The sequence below is a fragment of the Phodopus roborovskii genome, unplaced genomic scaffold (genome assembly GCF_943737965.1).
Source record: "Phodopus roborovskii unplaced genomic scaffold, PHOROB, whole genome shotgun sequence".
Lineage (NCBI taxonomy): Eukaryota > Metazoa > Chordata > Mammalia > Rodentia > Cricetidae > Phodopus > Phodopus roborovskii.
In genome coordinates, this window is record NW_026126459.1 from 23,413,197 (window position 1) to 23,435,746 (window position 22,550).

At 45.3% G+C, this 22,550-nt stretch overlaps 1 protein-coding gene across 2 annotated transcripts in view; it reads left to right on the forward strand.

Annotated features, from left to right (window-relative positions):
* The window catches only part of Dip2b (disco interacting protein 2 homolog B), a 176,541-nt gene that overhangs the window by 146,029 nt on the left and 7,962 nt on the right, over positions 1-22,550 (forward strand). For both annotated transcript variants that reach the window (XM_051189898.1, XM_051189899.1), the window contains 13 exons: positions 1,901-2,010; positions 2,132-2,212; positions 2,721-2,844; positions 7,451-7,572; positions 9,583-9,694; positions 12,551-12,660; positions 13,099-13,229; positions 15,305-15,473; positions 15,800-15,970; positions 17,140-17,201; positions 18,519-18,576; positions 19,934-20,008; positions 21,645-21,822. In XM_051189898.1, coding sequence (XP_051045855.1) covers positions 1,901-2,010; positions 2,132-2,212; positions 2,721-2,844; positions 7,451-7,572; positions 9,583-9,694; positions 12,551-12,660; positions 13,099-13,229; positions 15,305-15,473; positions 15,800-15,970; positions 17,140-17,201; positions 18,519-18,576; positions 19,934-20,008; positions 21,645-21,822 — 1,503 coding nt within the window. The remainder of the gene's footprint in view (positions 1-1,900; positions 2,011-2,131; positions 2,213-2,720; positions 2,845-7,450; positions 7,573-9,582; positions 9,695-12,550; positions 12,661-13,098; positions 13,230-15,304; positions 15,474-15,799; positions 15,971-17,139; positions 17,202-18,518; positions 18,577-19,933; positions 20,009-21,644; positions 21,823-22,550) is intronic.

A 22,550-nucleotide genomic window follows, 5' to 3' on the forward strand; every position in this document is an offset into this window, starting at 1 on the left:
TGCTCTGGTGACTTGTCATTGAACTATTCTTATATATGTGCTACATGACAATACCCTAAAACTCAGACATTTGCTTTTTTTCACTGATGGTGTATGCATAGCTGCAGGTCACACTCCAAATTTTCTTGTGTGTTCTCTTCATCGGCTACATTTTTTTTTTTTCACGAGTTGGTGAGCTTTGGCCTCAAACCACAGCAGTCCTGCCTCAGCTTCCTTACTACTGGATTTGCAGGTGTGAGCCACCATGCCCAGTATGGGCTGTAGTTTTCTCAGGATACATGACTGAAACAGGATGTCCAGCCAACCCACACAAGCATGGTTAGGGCATCTATTTCTGTCATCACCTCCTACTGTTTCTTGTTCAGAGCAAGTCAGACCATGCCCAACAAGTCAGTATAGCTGAGTAGAGTCCTATGTGAGTGTGGCTAAGGAAGGAAGGAAGAATCTGATAAAACAAAACTGGCCACTATTTTAGACTGTCTTGGGTCTGTGGGCTGCCCGACCTCCGCCCCATGTTTCTACGTCTGGGCTAGTTGAGAGGAGAAAGTTGTAAAGAGGAGAATTCCTCCTCCAAACAGATCCCATGGAAGTCACATGTGACCTGTTCTTCCTTCTCTCAAAGGAAGGAATACAGCCTTTATTCCAGGTAAACTGGGTTATCAGCTCTTACATAGTAGAGGCAAGTGGATGTCTCTGAGTTCAAGGCCAGCATGATCTACAGAGAGTTCTGGGCCATCTGGGTTGGCACAGGAAGAACTTGTCTAAGAAAAAGAAGAAACAGAAAAGAAAACTGGTTAGGGAAAGCATGGTGTTGGCACAGGGAGCTTTCAGAGCTGTGTTGGAAAGGTGAGGGAGTGTTCCAGGTCAGCAGTGTGCAGTAGCTCCTGGGAGCTGCCTCCCACTGACCCATACGCCTAAGAGCTGCACCCAGAAGACCCTTGTCTTAGTCAGTGTTCTGTTGCTGTGAAGAGACATTGTGACCACAGTAATTCCTATAAAGGGAAACATTTAATTGGGCTGGCTTATAATTCAGAGGTTTAGTCATCATGGCAGAAAACATGGAGGCCTGTAGGTAGACATAGTGCTGGAGAAGGAGCTGAGATTTTACATCTTGATCCACACGCAACAGGAAGTGAGCTCTGTTCCACACTGGGTATAGCTTGAGCATATGAGACCCCACAGTGACATGCTTATTCCACCCAGGCCACACCTCCTAATAGTGCCCCCCCCACACACACACAGAGAGAGAGAGAGAGAGAGAGAGAGAGAGAGAGAGAGAGAGAGAGAGAATTCATGCAAATGCATTATGGCACACATGTGGAAATCAGAGAACAAGCTGCAGGCCTTGGTTCTCTTCTCACACCATACAGTTCTAGAGGTGAAACTCATATCGTCAGACTTAGTGGGAAACACCTCTGAGGCATCTAGCTGGCCCAGTGCTATTCATATTTCTGCTGAACTCAGTCCACATCCTGATAGGTGATAAGTTTCTTGCAAACCAAATATCCATTACTGGTAAGCACTCCTCTTAGGGCTGTGTCAGTCGGTGCAAATAAAACTGTTTGTGGGAACGAATGGATCAATGGACTCTGAAGTAAAATTATCCCTGTAGACACAAGCTCCATAGCCACTGTGCCCCTCATCCCCTCACCCTGGGTCTCCTGTGTCTGTTTTATCTGTTTCTAGCACTTCCCACTGCCCAACTGTTTCTGCTGTGTGTATACTTTTTGGTTGCCTTTTTCACTGGAGTGTAAGTTCTTTGGCCCATGTCTGAGAGACCACATGCTTCCCCAACATTGTTAAATTAACTTTTGAATGAGTTTGAACCAGGCTGGAAATGTTCTGAGAGTTTGTAACTTGAATCACTGTCTTCAGAGTTGGTTTTTGCTTCTGTTCATAGGTGTAGGCCCTGCTTCTGTGATGGTTGGGAATCTGGTTGCTGGTAAACGCATAGCACAAGCTGCAGGAAGGGACCTGGGCCAAATTGAAGAGAATGACCTGGTGAGGAAGGTGAGTTCCAGACATGTCAGGTTTCTACCAGTGAGCTCAGGACAGAGTGCAATGTGGGCGTCTTACATGAGTCTTTGAAACTTGCTGACCTCGAGTCCTCTTTTCTGCTTTGTGACTTTAGCACCAGTTCCTGGCAGAGATTTTGCAGTGGCGAGCCCAGGCAACTCCTGACCACGTACTCTTCATGCTCTTAAATGCCAAGGTACTTCATGCTCTTAAATGCCAAGATATTACAAGCCATTTGCAGGATTGGAGAGTGTTTTCCTAGCATGGACAAGACTCTGGGTTCAATCCCCAATACCATGTAACTGGGCATGGTGATGCTATCCTATAATCCCAGCACTAGGAGGTAGAAGCAGAAAGATGGGGAGTTAAAGATCATTACTCAAAGCACATATCTAGGTCACAGGAGACACTGTCTCAAAGCAAACAAATACATGAGTAGAGTAATTCGTGTGTACTAAGAAAGAAACATGAAGACATTAAGAAAGAAAGACTATAAATATGTTTGGTTTAAGTCAGTGCTAACATACCCTGAGTACCTGGTACATTGGGAAAGAAAATAAATCCCACACCTGTCTTTTGTTACCAGGGAAGTTTTCTTAAGCTGATAATTTATCCTGTGGAGTATAATGTCTGCTTAACTGTGCTTGTTTGTGCCTCTGTTTCTGTACTGAACCTCTACCCACTTTGCCTCTTCTGTTCAAAAGGGAACTACTGTGTGCACAGCCAGCTGCCTTCAGCTTCATAAGCGAGCAGAGAGGATTGCATCAGTACTTGGGGACAAGGGACATCTAAATGCAGGGGACAATGTGGTATTGCTCTACCCACCTGGTAAGTGTTAGATTGGTAAACTGGACTCTGAACTGTGTTATTAGATGACACCAGGAGAGGATGGGAACTCAGGGCCACCATCTACTACCACAGAGGTCTGGTACTTCCCAGCACCAAGGCACTCCATGCACACTTGCTAAAGTGTGATACGAGCTGCATCCCCTGCATTGAGCAGTGTGACAGCTCTGCTGAGACTGTATATTTTGCATTCCCTTCTGATTCCATCAGTGTCTACTTTATAAAAGGTCCTCAGGCCACACTTGGTAGCAGCACACTGCTGTAATTCCAGTCCTCAGGAGGCAACAGGAGAATTAAATATTCAAGACCAGTAAGAATTATGTAACAAGTTACATAGACAGCCATTACTCAGGAGGTTGAGGTAGTTAGATCTCTGTGAGTTAAGGCCAGCCTGGTCTATAGAGTAAGTTCCAGGCCAGCCAGGACTACATGTGAGACCTGTTTCAAAACAAACAACAAAGAGCCATGCATGCAGGCACAGCCTAACAATCCCACACTTGGGAAGCAGAGGAAAAAGGACTTGGAGTTCACGGCCAGCCTCACAGTGATTGCTACAAAAGCTTAAGAACCTGAATTTGGATTCCTGGCTCCTACATAAAAAGCGAGGTTTCGGGCCAGTGCTTGTCATTCCTGGTGAATTGATGTTGAAGAGAGCCAACTCCCGAAAGTTGTCCTCTGAACACACACACACACACACACACACACACACACACACACACACACACACACTTCGGGCCAGTGCTTGTCATTCCTGGTGAATTGATGTTGAAGACAGCCAACTCCCGAAAGTTGTCCTCTGAACACACACACACACACACACTTCGGGCCAGTGCTTGTCATTCCTGGTGAATTGATGTTGAAGAGAGCCAACTCCCGAAAGTTGTCCTCTGACCACACACACACACACACACACACACACACACACACACACGAACACACGAACACGATAAATTTGTATTTCAAAAAAAGCCTGGGAGTGTGGTATACACCAGCTGTCATCATGCTGCAGAGGCAGAGGCAGACCCCTCAAGCTCAGTGGCCAGCTAGTCTAGCCAAATGGGTGAGTTCCATGTTCATCAAGAGGACCTATCTCAAAAAATAAGGCGAAAAGGCTGGAGAGATGGATTAGCAGCTGACTTCTTGCCACTTTTCCAGGGACCAGAGTCAGTCCTTGTGACTCACAGCCACCCATACATAACTCCAGGTGTAATGTTCTATTCTGGCTCCCAGAGATCCCCACATACACAGGTACATACTTAGACACAGATACCCACATGCACAGGTACATGCTTAGACACAGATGCCCACATGCACAGGTACATGCTTAGACACAGATGCCCACATGCACAGGTACATGCTTAGACACAGATACCCACATGCACAGGTACATGCTTAGACACAGATACCCACATGCACAGGTACATGCTTAGACACAGATACCCACATGCACAGGTACATGCTTAGACACCCACATGCACAGGTACATGCTTAGACACAGATGCCCACATGCACTGGTACATGCTTAGACACAGACACCTACATGCACAGGCACATGCTTAGACACAGACACCCACATGCACTGGTACATGCTTAGACACAGACACCTACATGCACAGGCACATGCTTAGACACAGACACCCACATGCACTGGTACATGCTTAGACACAGGCACATGTGTTACAGAGTAATCTTTCTGTATACTGTGAAGATGTGGCTTTGCCAAGGTGCCTTCTGATTGGTTTAATAAAGAGCTGAATAGCCAGCATCTAGGCAGGAAGAGGTTAGGTGGGACTTCCAGGCAGAGAGAAAAGAAAAAGAGATGAATCTAGGCACAGGAGAGAGGCCAGAGAAGACAGAGAGGAGGCAGGATATGCAGGAGGGTAAGTAAAAGACATGAGCCATGGGGCAGCACATAGATTAATAGAAATGGGTCAATTTAAGTTATAAGAGCTAGTCAGAAACAACCTTCAGCTAAGACCAAGCCTTCATAATTAATAATAAGTCTCTGTGTCATGATTTGGGGGCTTGCTATCCTAGAAAGCCTGCTACTTGTGGTACCCAACATGGGGTGCCAGATATTGTCATTGCTTTTTATCATTTTATTAAAAAATAAAACTCAGCCCAGTGTACGTCTTTAGTCCCAGCACTCGGGAGGCAGAGGCAAGCAGATCTCTGTGAGTTCAAGACCAGCCTGGTCTACAAGAGCTAATTCCAGGACAGCCTCCAAAGCTATAGAGAAACCCTGCCTCAATCAATCAATCAATCAATTCAATCAATATCAGGTGTTAATATCCTCCCCCTCCTCCACTTCCCGGAAGGGCTATGAAACTCTTCAGCTCCTTTTCTCCCTCCCCTGTGTGCCCTTCTACCTCCCTCTGAGTTGGCCAGGAAACTCTTTGGTCCATCCCAACAAGCTGAATGCGGAGTCACTCTCCAGCCCAGTTGGCGGTCTTGGAGCATTCAATAGAAATAGCATGCACGCAAGCACATTTTTTTAAAAGGTAAAGCACAATGTAGGAAGAGACCCAGTAGCAGTCTCTGATCTCCACCTTCATGTGCACACACTTATGTACACAAACACTATAAGTTAAAGACTGGGGAAAAACTCTAACTTCTTGACTTTTGGAGATCCTCTAAGCAAGGCATGTTGCTGTTCACCTACTTTCACAGCTCCCCAAGAGCTGAGGCCAACCTGGGCACCACAGTGAGACTCTATCTACTAGAAAAGTGGGTGAAGCCTGCAGGTGAAAGTCAGTGATGAGCACATGCCAAGGCTCTGGGGTTAGTTCAGCCCTAAAAGCAAAACGGATTGATTTGTGAAATGTTCAGGAATAGAACCATTTTACCCAGAGCCTTCTTAAGAATGCTTGTGTGGCCTCTACTGGCTTAGCACCATTCCTGCCATGATTGGCGTTTGGGTCACTCTATGGTTGCTTTCATCTTTTATGAACTTAGCTCAGATACAATCTTCTCTACATAAGAAGAGGAGCGTATAATTTCTTTGGTGAAAGTTTTGTATAAATAGTCTTTTTTAAGAATTTGTTGATTCATTATTATGTATGTGGAGTGTGTATGAGTGTGAATGTAGGCACGCAGAGGTCAGAGAACGACTTTTAGGAGTTGGTTCTCTTTCCGCTGTGGGGTTCAGGGGTCAAATTCAGCTCAGAGTGCATAATGTGTGTTTTTCCCTGCTGAGCCATCTCAGGAGCTCAGTATTCAGAATTCTAAGTGAAACCTTTGAATTGAAAGACAGAAGGAAAACAAAGATATTTGTGTTCCCCTCTTGTGTCCTTCTGTCCCCAGTGCTCCATTTCACTGTTTCCTGGTCTTTTATTCCTCCTCTCCCCTTCTCTGTTGTTCTTTCTATGCTAATTCATTTGTGTGGACACTAAGAATGCTAGAAGACCATCTGGTCATGGAGGGATGTGTGTTTGCATGAAGTTGTCTTCCATCTGTCAGTAATGAAGTGGCAGGTTCACAGCACTTTTTGGGGGCCCTAAGCCACACTCGCCGACCCACAACATCTAAGAAGTCTCCAAAATCCTTGTTCCTTAGTTAAATACCCTTGATTTCTGCAGTTATTCTTTCTAAGTAATAGAAGATAATCACAACCAACCTTTAAGAGATCTTTCAAGAGTTCACTTCTCTGCTTGAAGATGTAGCTCAGAAGCATGACACATGCTAGCCATACGCAAAGCTCTGGGTTTGATTGCTGGCACCACCCTAATATTTTTTTTTTTTTTTGTGTGTGTGTGTGTACATATACATATACATACATACATACATACATACATACATACATACATACATCCCTTCCTTGTTTCCTGGGCCTTTTGGGGACTTTTTTTTTTTTTTTGAAACACCTTGAATTTTTTTTCCCTTTTTTAATTTTATATAACCAAGTCCATTTAAATGAAAACAAACATTTATAGACAATATTTGGGAATTTGGGTGTCGTTCTTTTTGGGGCCTTTTTTGATATTTTAAGTTTTTTCATATGCTACCTTCCTCTTTATTTTTTATTTATTTGTTGTTTTGTTTTAAAGATGGTCAGGCTAGTCTTTATCACTATGTAGTTCAGACTGATCATGATCTCTTGGCAGTATGCCTGCCTCAGCCTCTCAAATACTTTATGAGACACTGTGCCAGACTTTCTATTATTCTTATTAAAATTTATTCTGTCTGTGTCTCATTTGAGCTGTCTAATAATCCATATGTAGGTATGGTGTGTAATCCCAGTGCTTGAGAGACTGTTTGAACACCAAATAAAGCCTGGTGGTGGTGCATGCCTTTAATCCCAGCACTTGGGAGGCAGAGGCAGGCAGATCTCTGGGAGTTTGAGGCTAGCCTGGTCTACAGAAAGAATTCCAGGACAGCCAGGGCTACACAGAGAAACCCTGTCTGGAAAACAAAACAAAATCAATACCAAATGAGTAAGTAACCCACTTGTCACCTGATTGGAGGCCCTGAGTTTATTACCTTGTGGTCTGTCACATGATTGGAGGCTGGACGGAGGCTCTGAGTTCAGCTCTTTGTGGTAGCAGCAGCTAAGTGACTCCCCTGACAGTGCCCTCCCTCTGTCTTGCAGGCATCGAGTTAATTGCTGCATTCTACGGCTGCCTGTATGCAGGGTGTATACCTGTGACTGTGCGGCCCCCTCATGCTCAGAACCTTACTGCCACATTGCCCACAGTGCGCATGATCGTTGACGTGAGTACCTTCCGTATCTCTGTCCCATTTCATAGAATTACATTCATACAACTAAGAACCCTAATAATTTCCTGGTTCTGTAGTGCTGAGTCATCACATTTTCCCAGCACTCAGGAGCAGATGCATAGCTGTCAGCTCTAGGCCAACCTTAAGTAACAGAGAGTGTGTATCAAAAATAAACAAACAGAAGCTGGGCGTTGGTGGTGTACGCCTTTAATCCCAGAACTCAGGAGGCAGAGGCAGGAGGATCTCTGTGAGTTCGAGACCAGCATGGTCTACAAGAGTTAGTTCCAGGACAGCCTCCAAAGCAACAAAGAAACCCTGTCTCAAAAACCAAAAAAGAAAAGAAAAAGGTGGTGATGGCACACGCCTTTAATCCCAGCACTCACTGGGAGGCAGAGATGGCAGATCTCTATGAGTTCAAGGCCAGCCTGATCTACAGAGTGAGTTCCAAGAGAGCCACAGCTGTCATACAGAGAAATCCTATCTCGAAAAACAAAACAAATAAACAAGCAAACGAAAATAAACTAACAGCGGTCTCCTTTTTTTTTTTGTTTGTTTGTTTGTTTGTTTTGTTTTGTTTTGTTTTAAATCTGGCCAGAGTGTTGATCATCATTGACTAGAAGAGCCATGACTGGAGGGGTAGGGACTGTACATGTTAATCCCCAGCACCGAGGGTAGAGCTGTGTTTAGTATTTTCCATAAATCTTGCCCTGAATCCCTTCTTACACATTACCACCTGTCTGACTTTTTTCTTGCACAAGAAACAGTGAAAGTTTTCATGTCAAGTTCTCCCAGTCAGGTCACTTTTATTTGGGTTAATTTTGTTTATTTCACATTAAAAGGTGTGTAGGGAGAGGAACTCCCTATGCCCAAGCCCCAGCTGAGAAGTTGATGGCTGCCAGAGGAATGGAAGCTACTTTTCTCTAGGAATGTGGTCACTGATAGGTCCCCATGTCCCAGTGATTGACCCTATGCCTATGTGCAGAAGGTCACCACTAGCTGGACTCGGCAGCTCAAGAAAATGAATGAATGAATGAATGAATGAATGAATGAATGAATGAATGAATGGGGACCTGAAGCTGGGAGGGAGATGAGATGAAGGGAGTTGGAGGAGGTGGTAGGGGTGAATATAATCGAGATACATTGTGTGTGTGTATATGATGTTTTCAGGGCTGGGATATGGCTTCAGTGGTTGAACACTTGTTAATCCTTGGCAGTGCCAAATCAAGCAAAACCCCTTGAATTTTGTCCTGGGGATGATAGAAGTCTTTTTGGTTTGGTTTTTTGGTTTTGTTTGTTTGTTTGTTTGTTTGTTTTTCTTACAATATATGAGAATTGAAATTGAGTAAGTCTATATTGTGTTATATCCTGTGACCTTTAACAGAAGGCAGCCTGGGCCAGCACTGCCAGGGTACACACTTCTAATTGATGGGACATTTGTTTCTCCAAGGACAGCCGTATCAAGCCATGCTCATCACAGATGATTTCATTAGAGTTTAATTCAGCAGATAGGTCTTCGTTAGCTCCTACAGAGAGGCCTGGGGAGGCGCTGGGTGTTTCTTTGTATTGACGTACTTTGTGGGTGAAAGTAGGTCATTTTGCCTTTCCCTGCATAGCTGAACAGAGCCCATTTGTGTGGGTGCTTCTGTCTGGGTCCATAGCCTCAGATTGGTGTTCATTGTAAGGTCCGGATCGCACACACTAATTCTGGGCGCGCCCACCACCTCCTCCCATTCCCTTGGCACTACAGAATTTGTGTCTTGGTTTATTAGGTCTTTACGAGGATTGAAATTGCAGGGTACTTCCTGAGAGTACAGCTGTTTTAAGCAGCAGCCCCTGTTGTTAAAAATGTTCATCATCCTGGGAGAATTAAGCATGACACATTTTCAGAAATAAAACACAAGGGGAAGAGAATGAAATAACCCTGGTCAGGATGGTGAGCAAAGTACATTTAGCAGTGGCCAGTGCTGAGCCTTCTGATGTTTACTGCTGTCCCTTTGTTTCTAGGTCAGCAAAGCAGCATGTATTCTCACCACTCAGACTCTAATGAGGTTGCTGAAGTCTCGAGAGGCAGCTGCAGCTGTGGATGTGAAAACCTGGCCAACCATCATTGACACAGGTGGGAAGGGGATTATTGCTCCAGAACTGCTACCATTCACTACCAGAGTTTCCTAGAGTCTGCACCAAACCCATTTGCACAGCTTTTGTATTGTAACACCTTTCATTGTGCACTGACATGGAGAAAGCCAGACACCCAATGTGTATTACCAACATACAGGACACAGTAAAGCCATGTCCAAGAACCAGCCCATAATATACTAAGTGCTCTTTAAACAAAGTATCTTGCTGCATGTGATTGCTCATATCTATAATCTCAGGGCTCTAGAGTCTGACTCAAGAGGATTGTTAGTTTAAGTCTAGGCCTTGCCTCAGCCTGAGACCCTGCCTGGGGTGGGGGAAGACAAATAGTATTCAGTGGTGCTTTTGGCATCATCCAAAGGTGGTTATGTTTTATGGCTAGATGCATGTAAGTCCATATAAAATACTGAGACAAAGACTAGAGAGACATCTCATTTGGAACCTGTGCAAGAGTGAGGAACTCTGATCTCCAGGAATCGCATAAACAACTGGCCACAGAGGTGTGTCAGCAGGTCCCTAGAGCTTGCTAGCCAATCTAGCCCAGCTGGTGAGCCCCAAGTCCCAATGACAGCTCCTGTCTCAAAAAAACAAGGTGAATGACTCCTAAGAAATGACCTCTGGCCTTCACTGGCACACAAGCACATACACATATACATGCTTGCATGCAGATCCACATGCATCTAGACACACCTAAACATGTACACACACCATGTTTGAGACACTCTGACCCTTGACTTGTCGACATGATGTAACTGAAACAACAGTGGACTAGAAGTTAGAAGACATGGGCTCTAGCTTGAGCTTCATTCACTGCTGTGCAACTCCAGCCTATTCTGAGATACTGTTGCTGTACCTCAAATTATCAAATGTGATGTGATATGGAAACCAGAATGTTTAAAAAAGAAAAACAACTTATTTAACTGGACGGCAATAGTGAATGTCTTTAATCTTCACTCTTGAGAAGCAGAGGCAAGCAGGTTTCTGTGAGTTTGAGGTCTACGAAGGAAGTTCCAAGGAAGTTCCAGGACAGCCAGGGCTTTTACACAGAAAAAAAACAAAAAATGAAAAAAATCAAACAAACAGATGCTGGTGGTGGTAGCGGTAGCAGCATTGGCACATACCCTTAATCCCAGAACTCAGGAGGCAGAGGCAAGCAGATCTCTGAGTTCAAGGCAAACCTGGTCTACAGAGCTAGTTCCAGGACAGCCTCCAAATCTATAGAGAAACCCTGCCTCAAAAAAAAAAAAAAAAAAAAAAAAAAAAAAAAAAAAAAGAAAGGAAGGAAACTCACTCATATGTGCATGAATTTTAGGTGATTCTCAAGCTGGGTATCCTCCCAGTTTGGACAAAACTGTCTGTGAAATGAGCCTTGTAGAGCTTAGTATAATGTACACCTGCAGTATGGAGCTATAGTGGTGACATGTGACCAGTAATAGTCATCCAGTGACATGGGATTTATAATTGACAATTGTTTCTTAACCCAGAAAACAAAGGACCATCACAGGGGCATTGTTGAGCTTCAGGCATCTTGGTATTCTTGGATTTGACTTAAAAAGAAAATTCAGGATAAGGACAATCTAACCCACTATATCTAATTTTCTGTAGTACCAGAAGTGAGCCCTGCTCAGAACTCTGTGCATGTTAGACAATCATTCTGTCTCCAGCACAGGAAGAGGTGTTTTTAATGAGTGAAAAAAAGTAATTCCAAATTCTAGAGGAGGGAACTATCTAACTTTTAAAGTAGCTGTGATAAAACATTAGGCAAAAGCAAGGTAAGGAAGGAGGAAAGTTGGCTCTGCTCACAGCTCACGGTGCAGTGCAGTGGCAGAGAGTCAAGGCAGCAGGGACTTAGAGCATCTAGTCACATTGGCTCTGCAGTCAGGAGGAAGAGAGCAACTCTCAGGAACCAAGCTCACCATACTGTGCCATGCTCCAATAGGTACCATATTGGAGCTCAATTACCCTACTCAAGATTATCCTTAAGAACCATGACCAGAGGCTCACCTAATCCAAATAATTCCCCTATTTGTGTGCTTGGCAGCTGTCCCCCAGGTGATTCTAGATCCTGTCAGATTAATAGTCAACATTGCCACACCGTGCTATGACATGCTAAACTGTAAATAATGTGCTTCAATAGGACACAGCATAACAATAATTAATGCGTTTTGAGCATATACACAAGTTGTGATTTTAAGAGTACTTCATGTGGGAGCTAGAGAGATGGCTCAGAGGTTAAGAGGACTGACTGCTCTTGCAGAGGACACGGGTTGTTCCCAGCACCCACATGGTAGCTCAGAACCACCTGTTCCAGTCCCATGGGATCCATGCCTCTTCCAAATTCTTCAGGAGGCTCCTGCATGCGTGTTCTGCACATGCATACACTTAGGCTCACACGCATACACATCAAATAAACTAACAAGTGCCTTGTGTGAGTTAACTTTCAGTAACTCTGAAGGTAGGTGTTTTGGAGATCTGTTTTAGAGAAATGCAAAAGAGATGTCAAGGGGAAGTAACCCCAGGGACACAGAGCTGGTGATGTAGTTTATCTCTGGGATTGAACACCGCTGCTCTACTTTTTACCAAGCTATTATCCATCAAGATGTCTCCAAATGAGTTCACCCCATGTGGCGTTACTTTGCATAGTGGCACCACAGCCCTACTTTGCATTTGAGGATGACAATAGTGAGCTGCCAGGTTAGATACAAGAAACTCAGACCTTTTTCACACATCCCAGAAGGTGGGTTTGGCCATAGCAAAGCCCTGGGAGCAGTGAAAGAGCAATGGTTTCTGTGTTCCTCATGTCTGCCTGACATCAAGTTTCTTCTTTGCATTGCAGATGACTTACCCAGGAAACGGTTACCTCAGCTGTATAAGCCGCCCACTCCTGAGATGCTAGCATATCTTGATTTTAGTGTCTCCACAACCGGCATGCTCACAGGAGTGAAGGTAAATGATCTCACCATGAGCTGCTGAGATGCAGAGAGCAGACAGGCCTGCTGTTCTAGGGACCTCAGTTGTGCCGGCTAGCCAGCTGTACCAGAGACCAGTGGGTGGAGGGTCAAGTGTCACAGCTATAGTTAAATATGAGCACTGGCTCTTCTGGAGAAAGTTATCCCAAAGGATTTGCACCGTGAAGTGTGTGCCTAATACACATGCTACAGATAGTAAGAACTCTAGGTAAGGTCAGTGTGCAGCCATCAACTCAGGTCCTGTGAGACTGTCAGCCATGGAATACACACCTGTCTGCTTAGTTTATATGTAGGCTAGGCTATGAAGCAGTAAAACCCATATGTCATAGGAGAGTTTGGGGGCCGAAGCTGATCAGAGCAGTTCCTGTGCCTGTTGGGTGCCAATGTCACCCTGTGTGTGTCCCTTGCTTTGCAGATGTCCCACTCTGCAGTCAATGCTCTTTGTAGAGCCATCAAGCTCCAGTGTGAGTTGTACTCCTCTCGGCAGATCGCCATCTGCCTTGACCCATACTGCGGACTTGGCTTTGCACTCTGGTGTCTCTGCAGGTAGGATGGAGAAGCCCGACGGGTTTGGAGCTGTGGCAGTCTCATCCTCCCTTTTGCTTTCTTGGCTTGGTTAACTTTAGTAAAATGCTTCTGTTTCCAAAATACAAGCATCTCGTGTATTTCTGATGTTTGTCTAGTTTTCTATGTATTACTTGTTTATTCTCCTCATTTAGCTTTATGCCTCCCTCCTATAACATGGCACTGTTCTGCTACCTGCTTTCTGTTCCATCTTGTAATCCTAGTTTTAGAAGCAGAGCCAAGTAGAAGGATGATTCTCAGATGAAGTATGACATGTTTGGCAGCCAGGATGTACCCCCTAGGCTTGGCAGGAAGGGCACAGTGGGCTACAGTGACATCATGTGGCTGGAACGCAGCAGTTTACCCTGACCAGATTGCTTCCTGAGTACTGGCAGGTCCATGCTTTTCCCACTGCCTGTCAGGAAACCTGAATTTTCACTTCCTATACACACACCGTGAATGTTTCACAAGTGCCTATCACTCATTCCCCCAGCATCTTCCTGCTATGGCCTTGTCTTCACTGGGGTAGGGCTGTCCATGGGGCCCAAAGTAGAATGTGTGTGTTATCTTCGACTTCCTATTACAGTTACATGTAATATTCATGGATTCAGTTGTTCCCATTACTTATCTATGTATTAAAGTCACTTCTGGGTCTTAGAAAAATTAAACAAGACCAAGAATGGAAATGTGTCCTTGAGATTCTACAAATTTGAGAAGCTAAGGAAGGAGAATCATAAAGCAAGTATGGTTGCATAACAAGAACACACCTCACAAAGAAGATGTGGCGGCTAAGGAGACAGTTCAGTGGCTAAGAGCACTTGCTACTTCTTGAAAAAGACTTGTTTAGTTCCCAGCACCCACATGATGTCACAATTGTCTGTGGCTCAATTCCAAGAGATTTGATGTTGCCTTCTGATTTCCACAAGCACACACATGATACACTGACATACATTCAAGCCAAATACTCATTTACATAAAATAAAATAGCTGGGCTGGAGAGATGGCTCAGCCTTTGAAGAGTGGGCTCAACCAAGAAAAATTGTAGCCAAGAGGTGGTGAACTTACCTTTAATCCTAGCACTGGGAAGGCAGAGGCAGTTGGATCTGTGAGATCAAGGCCAACCTGATCTACAGAGTGAGTTTCAAGACAGTCTGGGCTACACAGAGAAACTGTCCCCCCAAAACTAAAATAAATAAATAAAAATAAAAGTCTTTAAAAAGAAGAACAAGCAAACCAAGCAACAGAACAGCTATGATGGCTGCTCCTGTGATTCTAGCACTGGGAGACTGAAATGGAAGGTTGACCATGAGTTCAAGGTCTCCTATTGCAGGCTAGTGGGATTATTGCATATTTATAACCTGGCAAATTACCCATTTTACATGGAAGAAAAAAGCTAATGAGGCCTTCTCTGTACTGAATTGACCCAGACCCCAACTCTGATGTTACTGAATTCTTGGTGACCCTGGGTTTAGAGGGTTGGACTTGATGGCTGTAGATCTTCTAGGTGATTCTACAGTCTTCCCGTTTTGTTCTGCTGCACTGTTGGGATCCATCCTTGCCATCCCAGACTCTGTAGCCCCCTCTAACAGTCTCCCAGCCTCAGTGGTTTTCTGTCTCTAGTTCCTACGCCATGGTGGTTTCATAACAACTTTCAGCCATACTTCTTATAGCAGCTGAAACCTTTCACAATCACTCCAGCCCTCCTGGCCTCACTCCCTCTGCACTCTGTGTGCCTGCCATACTTCTCTGCCTACCTGCTGCTCCTCTACCTTCCCAGCCTGTCCCCACTTGAGTGTTCTCCACGTAGTGAAGCACCCCCACCCCCACTTTCTCACTTTGAGTGAATTGTCTTAATCCTGTGCTCTTGGCTCGTCCTGTGAATTTGTTAGCACAGCTACCATAGCCTGCTTTGTTTTGTGATCATGTAGGCATCAGATGAATCAATCGGTCAGCCTTGTATCAATGTGGTGCTCTGGATACTGAGAGTGAGTGTGTGTCAGCTCTCCAGGAGGATGCTGAGAACAAGTGTGTGTCATTTTTCTACTTCTTCTTTGCAGCGTCTATTCTGGTCACCAATCCATCTTGATTCCTCCTCTGGAGCTGGAGAACAACCTTTTCCTCTGGCTTGCCACCGTCAACCAGTACAAGATAAGGGACACCTTCTGCTCCTACTCAGTGATGGAGCTCTGCACTAAAGGGCTGGGGAACCAAGTGGAGGTGCTAAAGGTGAGGAGCAGCCACAAGTGGGCAGGGCCAGGCCTAGCCACAGACCAGACCAGCCCGCAGAGCAGACTAGCCACAGACCCAACCCCAGCTACACCCACAGATCCAGCTCAGCCACAGCCACAGCCAACACCTTAAGATTTTAGATTAAATAAGAAAGACAAAAAGTGGAGCAGAGCGGATCTCCCCGTGGGTGATTGTAACAAGATGTTTGGGCATTTCCTTTCTGAAGCAGCTTTTCTCTATGTCTGGGCTAAGAAAGTAGCTTTTGGCTTTTTCAGACAAGGAGGGATCTTCCTAACCATATTTCTGACACCAATGTCTTCCAGACCCGAGGGATCAACCTCTCCTGCATCAGGACCTGTGTGGTGGTAGCAGAGGAGAGGCCCCGCATCACCCTCCAGCAGTCCTTCTCCAAGCTCTTTAAAGACATTGGTCTGTCCCCTCGAGCTGTCAGCACCACTTTCGGATCCAGGGTCAATGTAGCAATATGTTTACAGGTAATACCATGAAATCGTTCTTGCTGTTTGTTAGTGGTCTTTGAGACAGTCTCAAATACAAGGCAGTCTTCCTGCCTTAGTTTTCTGAGAGCTAAGAATGGCAGCTAATATGTCCCACACATACACTAGACAATGAGGCTCCGTAGTGGAGACTTCAAGGCCACACTGCTCTATTTACTTACTCTGGGATTATAGGCTTTTTATTTCACTTGCTCTGTGTCTCCTTATGTTGTCTATAACATGGGACTTTTGTTTGCCCCAGCATTGGCCTGCTGGTCCACAGTTTACTAGGAAAGTGCTGAGACACGAGCAAGCTAGTAGGCTCCAGTATAAATCTTCCTTCTAGTATGGAATACTCTGGGAGCCTCTCTGAGTCCTATTTGCATTTTATTAATTAATATACAGTATACAGCCTTTTTTTTTTTTTCTTCTTCTTCTTTTCTTTCTTTTTTTTTTTTTTTTTTTTTTTTTTTTTTTCCCCCTCTGAGGCAGTGTTTCTCTGTGTAGCCCTGGCTGTCCTGAAACTCTCTTTGTAAACCAGGCTGTCCTCAAACTCAAGAGATCCACCTGCCTTTGCCTCCTGAGTGCTGGGATTAAAGGCGTGAGCCACCCCTGCCCAGCTAATATATGGCCTTCTTTTTTTCCTATCTTCTGTATCTTTTTCCTTTTTAAAACATACCTGTATCTCCTTTTTCGCCATGCTGTTCTTGGTGGGTCTAGAACAGTCTGGTTTTATGATGCTTGGAGGCTCACGAGGCAAGTGAATGCATAGACCAACATGAAAGAAGGTGGCCAAGACTTTAAGGTCTCCTGGCACTGGCACCATGGTCAGGTGGCTTGCAGGAAATGTCATGATACTGTCCTGTGGAGTCCCTTTGTGCCCCTTGCTCTCATCTGTTTTGGCATGGTGGCTTCTCATCCCTGCTGAGCCCTGCTCAGGTAAACCCCTTGGGTTTGGTCCTGTTTTAGTACATCAGAGACACCTAAGAGAACGCCAGGCCCAAGGCTCCTCTACCCGCTGGCTTTGCCTTTGTCTTACTTGGTTGAAGAAAAATCAAGAGTGAATCTTTGTTTCAGGGGACCCTCAGCCTCTCATCTGTGAGATGTGATACACAGGAACAGGTCATTCAGGCCTTAAATAAACACTGTGCTGCTTTGTTCCTCTTCAGGGAACCTCGGGGCCCGATCCAACGACTGTGTATGTAGACCTGAAGTCTCTGAGACATGACAGGTACAGTGAGCAAAATCTCAGCCTCAGTACCCCCTCATCCTCCTCACATTTAGATTTTGAGTGGTGATACAGGAAGGGAAAGGATTCATGTTTATTCATAAACAGTAGTGTTTTGTTTATAAAAAGAAAGATTTAAGTCTCACATTTGCTTCACTGGGTTTGGGGTTTTGGGTTATTTTTCCACCCAAAGGAGTAGGTTAGGATTTGAAAAGCCAGTTTGTTATGTAGTCTAAGCTGACCTCAGATTTATAGTTATCCTCCTGCTTCTGGTTCTGCTAGATTACAGGTAATGTACCATGCCTGACTTCCTCCATTGTTCTATAATTAAAATGTAATCTTAGCTCCCAGCTATATAAAAAATATGTTTGTGGGTCTGGGCATGGTGGTGCACTAATAATTTAATGCCAGCATTCAGGAGGCAGAGACAGGTGGATTTTTTTTTTAAGTTTCAGGACAGCCTGGTCTACATAGTGAGTTCCAGGAAAGCCACAGATATCTAAGGAGTACCTGACTAAATTTAAAAGAAAAAAATAGTGTCTTTGTTCTGCAGTTTAAAACCAAAGATGAGCCAGATAAGATAATGAGGCAGGACAGGATCTTTGAAACAATACTGTATTTGACTCCAGGGTTTGTAAAACTGCTTCCTCACTAGCTGAGTAGATTGTAGCTTCATCCCATAGTGGGCACTTCTGAGATACTGAGCCCTGTGCACACCAGGCTGGTAGCTGGTGTACCCAGGTAGAGTACCCAGGTAGACTTGAGGCTGTGCCATGGTGGTTGGTTTGTGTGTACGTGTCTGTGTCTGTAGACCAGAAGACAACCCCAGTTGTTGTTACTCAGGTCCTCAGGAATCATGTATCTTGTTTTGTGAGACACGGCTCTCTCTCTGAGAACTGTGGCTTACCAATTCTGCTAAGCTGTCTAGCTCCATAGATATGCTGGTCTCCACCTCCCATCACTGGGATCATAAGCATGTGCAAGCACATGTGGCTTCTTTCCTTATGCTGGGAACCATACTCACATCCTCATGCTTAGCAGCATTCTGCCCTAGAGCTTTGCCCATCTTCTCCAAAGATTTTACTATCCTGAAACATTTGTGGTTCTCACAATAGGAGCTATGACTGAAACCTAGCACATTAATACCCTCAAAAAAAAAAAAAAAAAAAAAAAAATCTGCCTGACCTATAGCATCAAGAGTGTAGGAAAGCCCTGCTCTGCTAGGAACAGAAGATGCCAGTTAGAGGCCTGGGAGAGGCAGCTCTAGTGGTGAGTCCAGTTTTAGCAAGACTGTAAACATTAACTGCTGTTTCTTTGCAGGGTTCGTCTTGTGGAACGGGGTGCCCCCCAGAGCCTCCTGCTCTCTGAGTCTGGAAAGGTACTCTCTTCTGCCAGCTGTTGGGGGGAGGGTGGGCTGGAGGCAAAGGCCAGAAGCCTGAGCTAGGGCTAAGCCCACAACAGTCTCACTTTAGTGGATGGCTTCAGAATAAGTATATATGGTCATGAAGACAGATGTGGATTTATCTCCACATTGTTTAAACATCATGTCATGCCTTTCTTACTGATGAGCCAGAAAAAGGAGGTATTCATTGTACACAAGTGCATACATAAACAGCACCACAAAGCCAGTTCTGTGCAAACCCTGAAAGTCAAGTCAGGATAGAGAAGAGATGCTGGCTGTGGGAGACCAAGCACATCAGGGAGCAGAGCTCTAGCACCACTTCATCCCCCATCCCCTCCATCCGCAGCATCTCCCCCACCCACATTGTCCCTCTGCCCTGCCCTGTCTAGACAGAGGACAGGATTGTGACAACATCTCAGGTTCCTCCTAGGAATCTTGAGGCACAGAGAAGAGAAAATCAAAGGAGATCTTGCTTAATCTATTCAGCAGATGTCACCCCAAAGTGAGCTGACTGCAGTGCTTTTGCTGAGTGAACTGCTTGTGTGGGCTGTGCCATTAACTGCCCATGTCTGCAGTTGGGTGCCCAGGGCCTCAAGAATGCCCGAGGGCAGGCTGAGACTCCAGGGAACTTGCCTTTCATTCCTTCCTCCAGATTTAGATAGTTAAACTCTGGTAGGGTTTAGAGACCCAAGCTAACAATTTCAACGGGGTGAGACAGGTGATCAGAATGGCTGGCTAGCCCACCTGTCTTTTTGCCCAAAAGGTCCTTGTACACACTAATTGGTGTACTGATGAGCTACAGTCCTGGCCCAGGATGCATGAAAAGCCCTGAACTGTCCACTTGGCCAGCGCTTAGTTTCTTTTCCCTCCTGAAGATGGAAATTTGACGTCTCTCGAAATGCCAGGCCATGATGTCTTTCTGTGTTCTCACTACTGCATCTTCCCAGCTGCAGCCCCTGCTGACTATGCTGTCCCCCTGCTGTTTTATGTTTGGAAAGGGTTTGCCCAAAAGGATAACAGAGTCTCACTTTTGTGGCCCTGGACAGAAGTTTCTCATCTGAAGAGATGGCATCCTGAGTCTGCTTTAGGTGGAGAGTGGAACTTACTGATTCTTGGGTCTCAGTCAATATGAGGAAGATTGACCAGGAACGACTAGAAAAGTGCATCAGGGCCCCTTGAATGATAGCAGCTCCTGCCATTTCTAGTCCCTAGAGATAAAGGCCCAGGTCTAGAGGTCAGACATGCTAGATAGGCCTCTGCCAGTAGGTGAAGCCACAGCCAAAGCTAGGAGCTTTGACTGACTGAACATCTGTGTTTCCCCTTCGATTCTTAGATCTTACCTGGAGTAAAAGTAGTTATTGTTAATCCGGAGACCAAAGGACCTGTGGGAGACTCTCACCTGGGTGAGGTAGGTGTGACTCCTACGTTCACTCTGAAAGGTGGATCTCATGTTCACTCGGAAATCAGGGCTCTGACCTAGTGAAGGGGGTGTTAAGGACCACACACTAGAAGCCAACAGAACTAGACTGCCCTCCATTCCCTCCACTGGGAGTAGCTGTTTTTCCTGGAAAAGCTGTGATGGCAAGGGACAAAAGGAGGAGGCTGAGACTGAAACCAAGCCTGGGTAGAAATAGTCTCAGATTTGTTCACTGCCATCCCCTTAGCTGAAGGCAAACCAGCCAAATGCTACCTGTTCCCACCTGTGAAGGGCTGGAACCAAGAGGAGCCACGTGTATACAAATTCACATATGTTATTATAGTCCAAAATTTGTGGGTTTTGCTTTAATATGAAAGTCCTCTTAAGTCTTTTATTCTCCCCTTCTCCCAGATCGTTAAGGAATGCTGATTGACCCATAGCTTAGTGGGAGGAGCCTTGGAAGTGTAGACGTCAGAGAGCCGCCTCTGATCCTGGGCAGAGACACTGTGGCAATTATTCTAAGAAAATACATTGGATTGGGGGCTTGCTTACAGTTTTAGTCCAGCTGGGTGGTGATGGCATACACCTTTAATTCCAGCACTCAGGAAGGAGGCAGAGACAGGCAGAGCTCTGTGAGTTCTAGTGCAGCCTAGTCTACAGAGTGAGTTCCAGGACAAGCTCCAAAGCTACAGAAAAACCCTGTCTCAAAAATAACAACAACAAAAACCAGTTTAATTCATTATCATCATGGCCAGGACCATGGCAACATACAGGCAGGCACTAGAATAGTATCTGAAAGCTACATCCTGATCTATAGGCAGAGAAAGAGAGAGAGGTTTTTGAAACCTCAGAGTCCACCCCCTGTAATACACTTCCTCCAACAAAGCCACACCCTGACCCTTCTAATGGTTTTAATGTGTGAGCCTATGGGTGCAATTCTCATTGACACCACCACAGCCAGTTACCAGCTATCAAGGGAGGGCAGGCTGCTTGCTTTCTTCCTCAGACTTGTTTCCTCAGCTTTAATAATGACAACATGCACCGCACATAAAGAACAGAAATTTTGATAGTTATATGCATTATATCTAGACCTGCAATGCACCAAAGTAGACTATCAAGTTTCTAATAGATCCAGTGGTGGCTGCTATTATCGTAGTTGTGAGCTCTTAGTCTGTCTACGTTGTGAATTCAAGTGTCCTGTAGTGTTATCCTAAGAGCCTTGTGCCACGGTTACACCAGCAGTGTAGTAACCATGCCTTAGTGCTTTTGTGGGACTCTGGAAGCCTGTGAGAAACGAACCCAGGGAGGCAGTGCATCCTAGTGGTCAGGAACACTGCCTCTGGTGCTAACCATTGGGGTAGGGTCTCCTTTTTAGTCCTGCATCTTAGAGGAACTTGTAGACTTTTCTTTCAACCTGTATAGCAAGAATAACAATGGTGTGGCTATGTGGCTGTCCTGTGTGTCACAGCTGATGGAGATCAGGTTACTGAAGTCTGGCAGACAGTCAGTGCTAGCAGATGTCAACTACACACTGTTGTGATTGTGTTGTTAATATGAAAATGAGATTTTAAAAATAGTCTGTCCCAGGAGAACTGAACTAACATCGTCCTCTTTCCTTTTCTTGAAGATCTGGGTGAATAGTCCCCATACAGCCAGTGGTTACTATACCATCTATGATAGCGAGACTCTTCAAGCTGATCATTTCAACACCCGCCTGAGCTTCGGAGATGCTGCGCAGACTCTCTGGGCTCGGACAGGATACCTTGGGTTCGTCCGCAGGACTGAGCTCACAGCAGCCACTGGAGGTAACTTCCACCCCTGTTCTCTTCCCCATTAGCAATGCTCTTGGGAATACCTCAGGCAGAGCAGAACTCCCTTAGGACCCATACCAACCCTGAACAAGCCTGGGACAGCTCTTTCTTCCTTTGTCTCGTCTACCCTAGCACACCATTTGAGTCCAGCGCTGCCTCTGGAGTGCTGGGATTAGAGGTGTGTGCTACCATGCTTGGCCTGGTAGTTGTTTCTGAAGTAGATCCAAGCCTGCTTTTTGGCAACACTCTCTGCCCATCACAGGTCCTACGTGTTCTTCCTCTCTGGTATTGATAACCACTGCAGAATTCTCAACACTAGCTATATTTGCACACTGAATTGATCCTGAAAACACCATGGGCTGTAAAGGCCTCAGCTAGACCATTTCTTCTTAGCTGAACAGTGTGTATCATTTCTCCATGTTTCATGGTGGGGCTGCAGTCCCTAGCCAGGTGACTGAGCAGTCACTCCACCTGTTCTGAAGAGTCAGAGCATGGTGTCCTCTGTGGTGGAAATGATATGCAATTGAGTGATGGGGTGCATTCAATGCTGGCCCGTAGAGAAAATCATTACCTGACTGCTGCTGTGTTTCTGCTGTTATTTCATCATCAGAAGTCTACTCTTACCAGAAAATATTGCAAAAGCCACCTTCCTTCTGTGTGCTTGCTGGGTTGAATCTGGTCGGACTGGTCTCGGTGCTCTGAAGTGTGGAAACTGTGGTGTG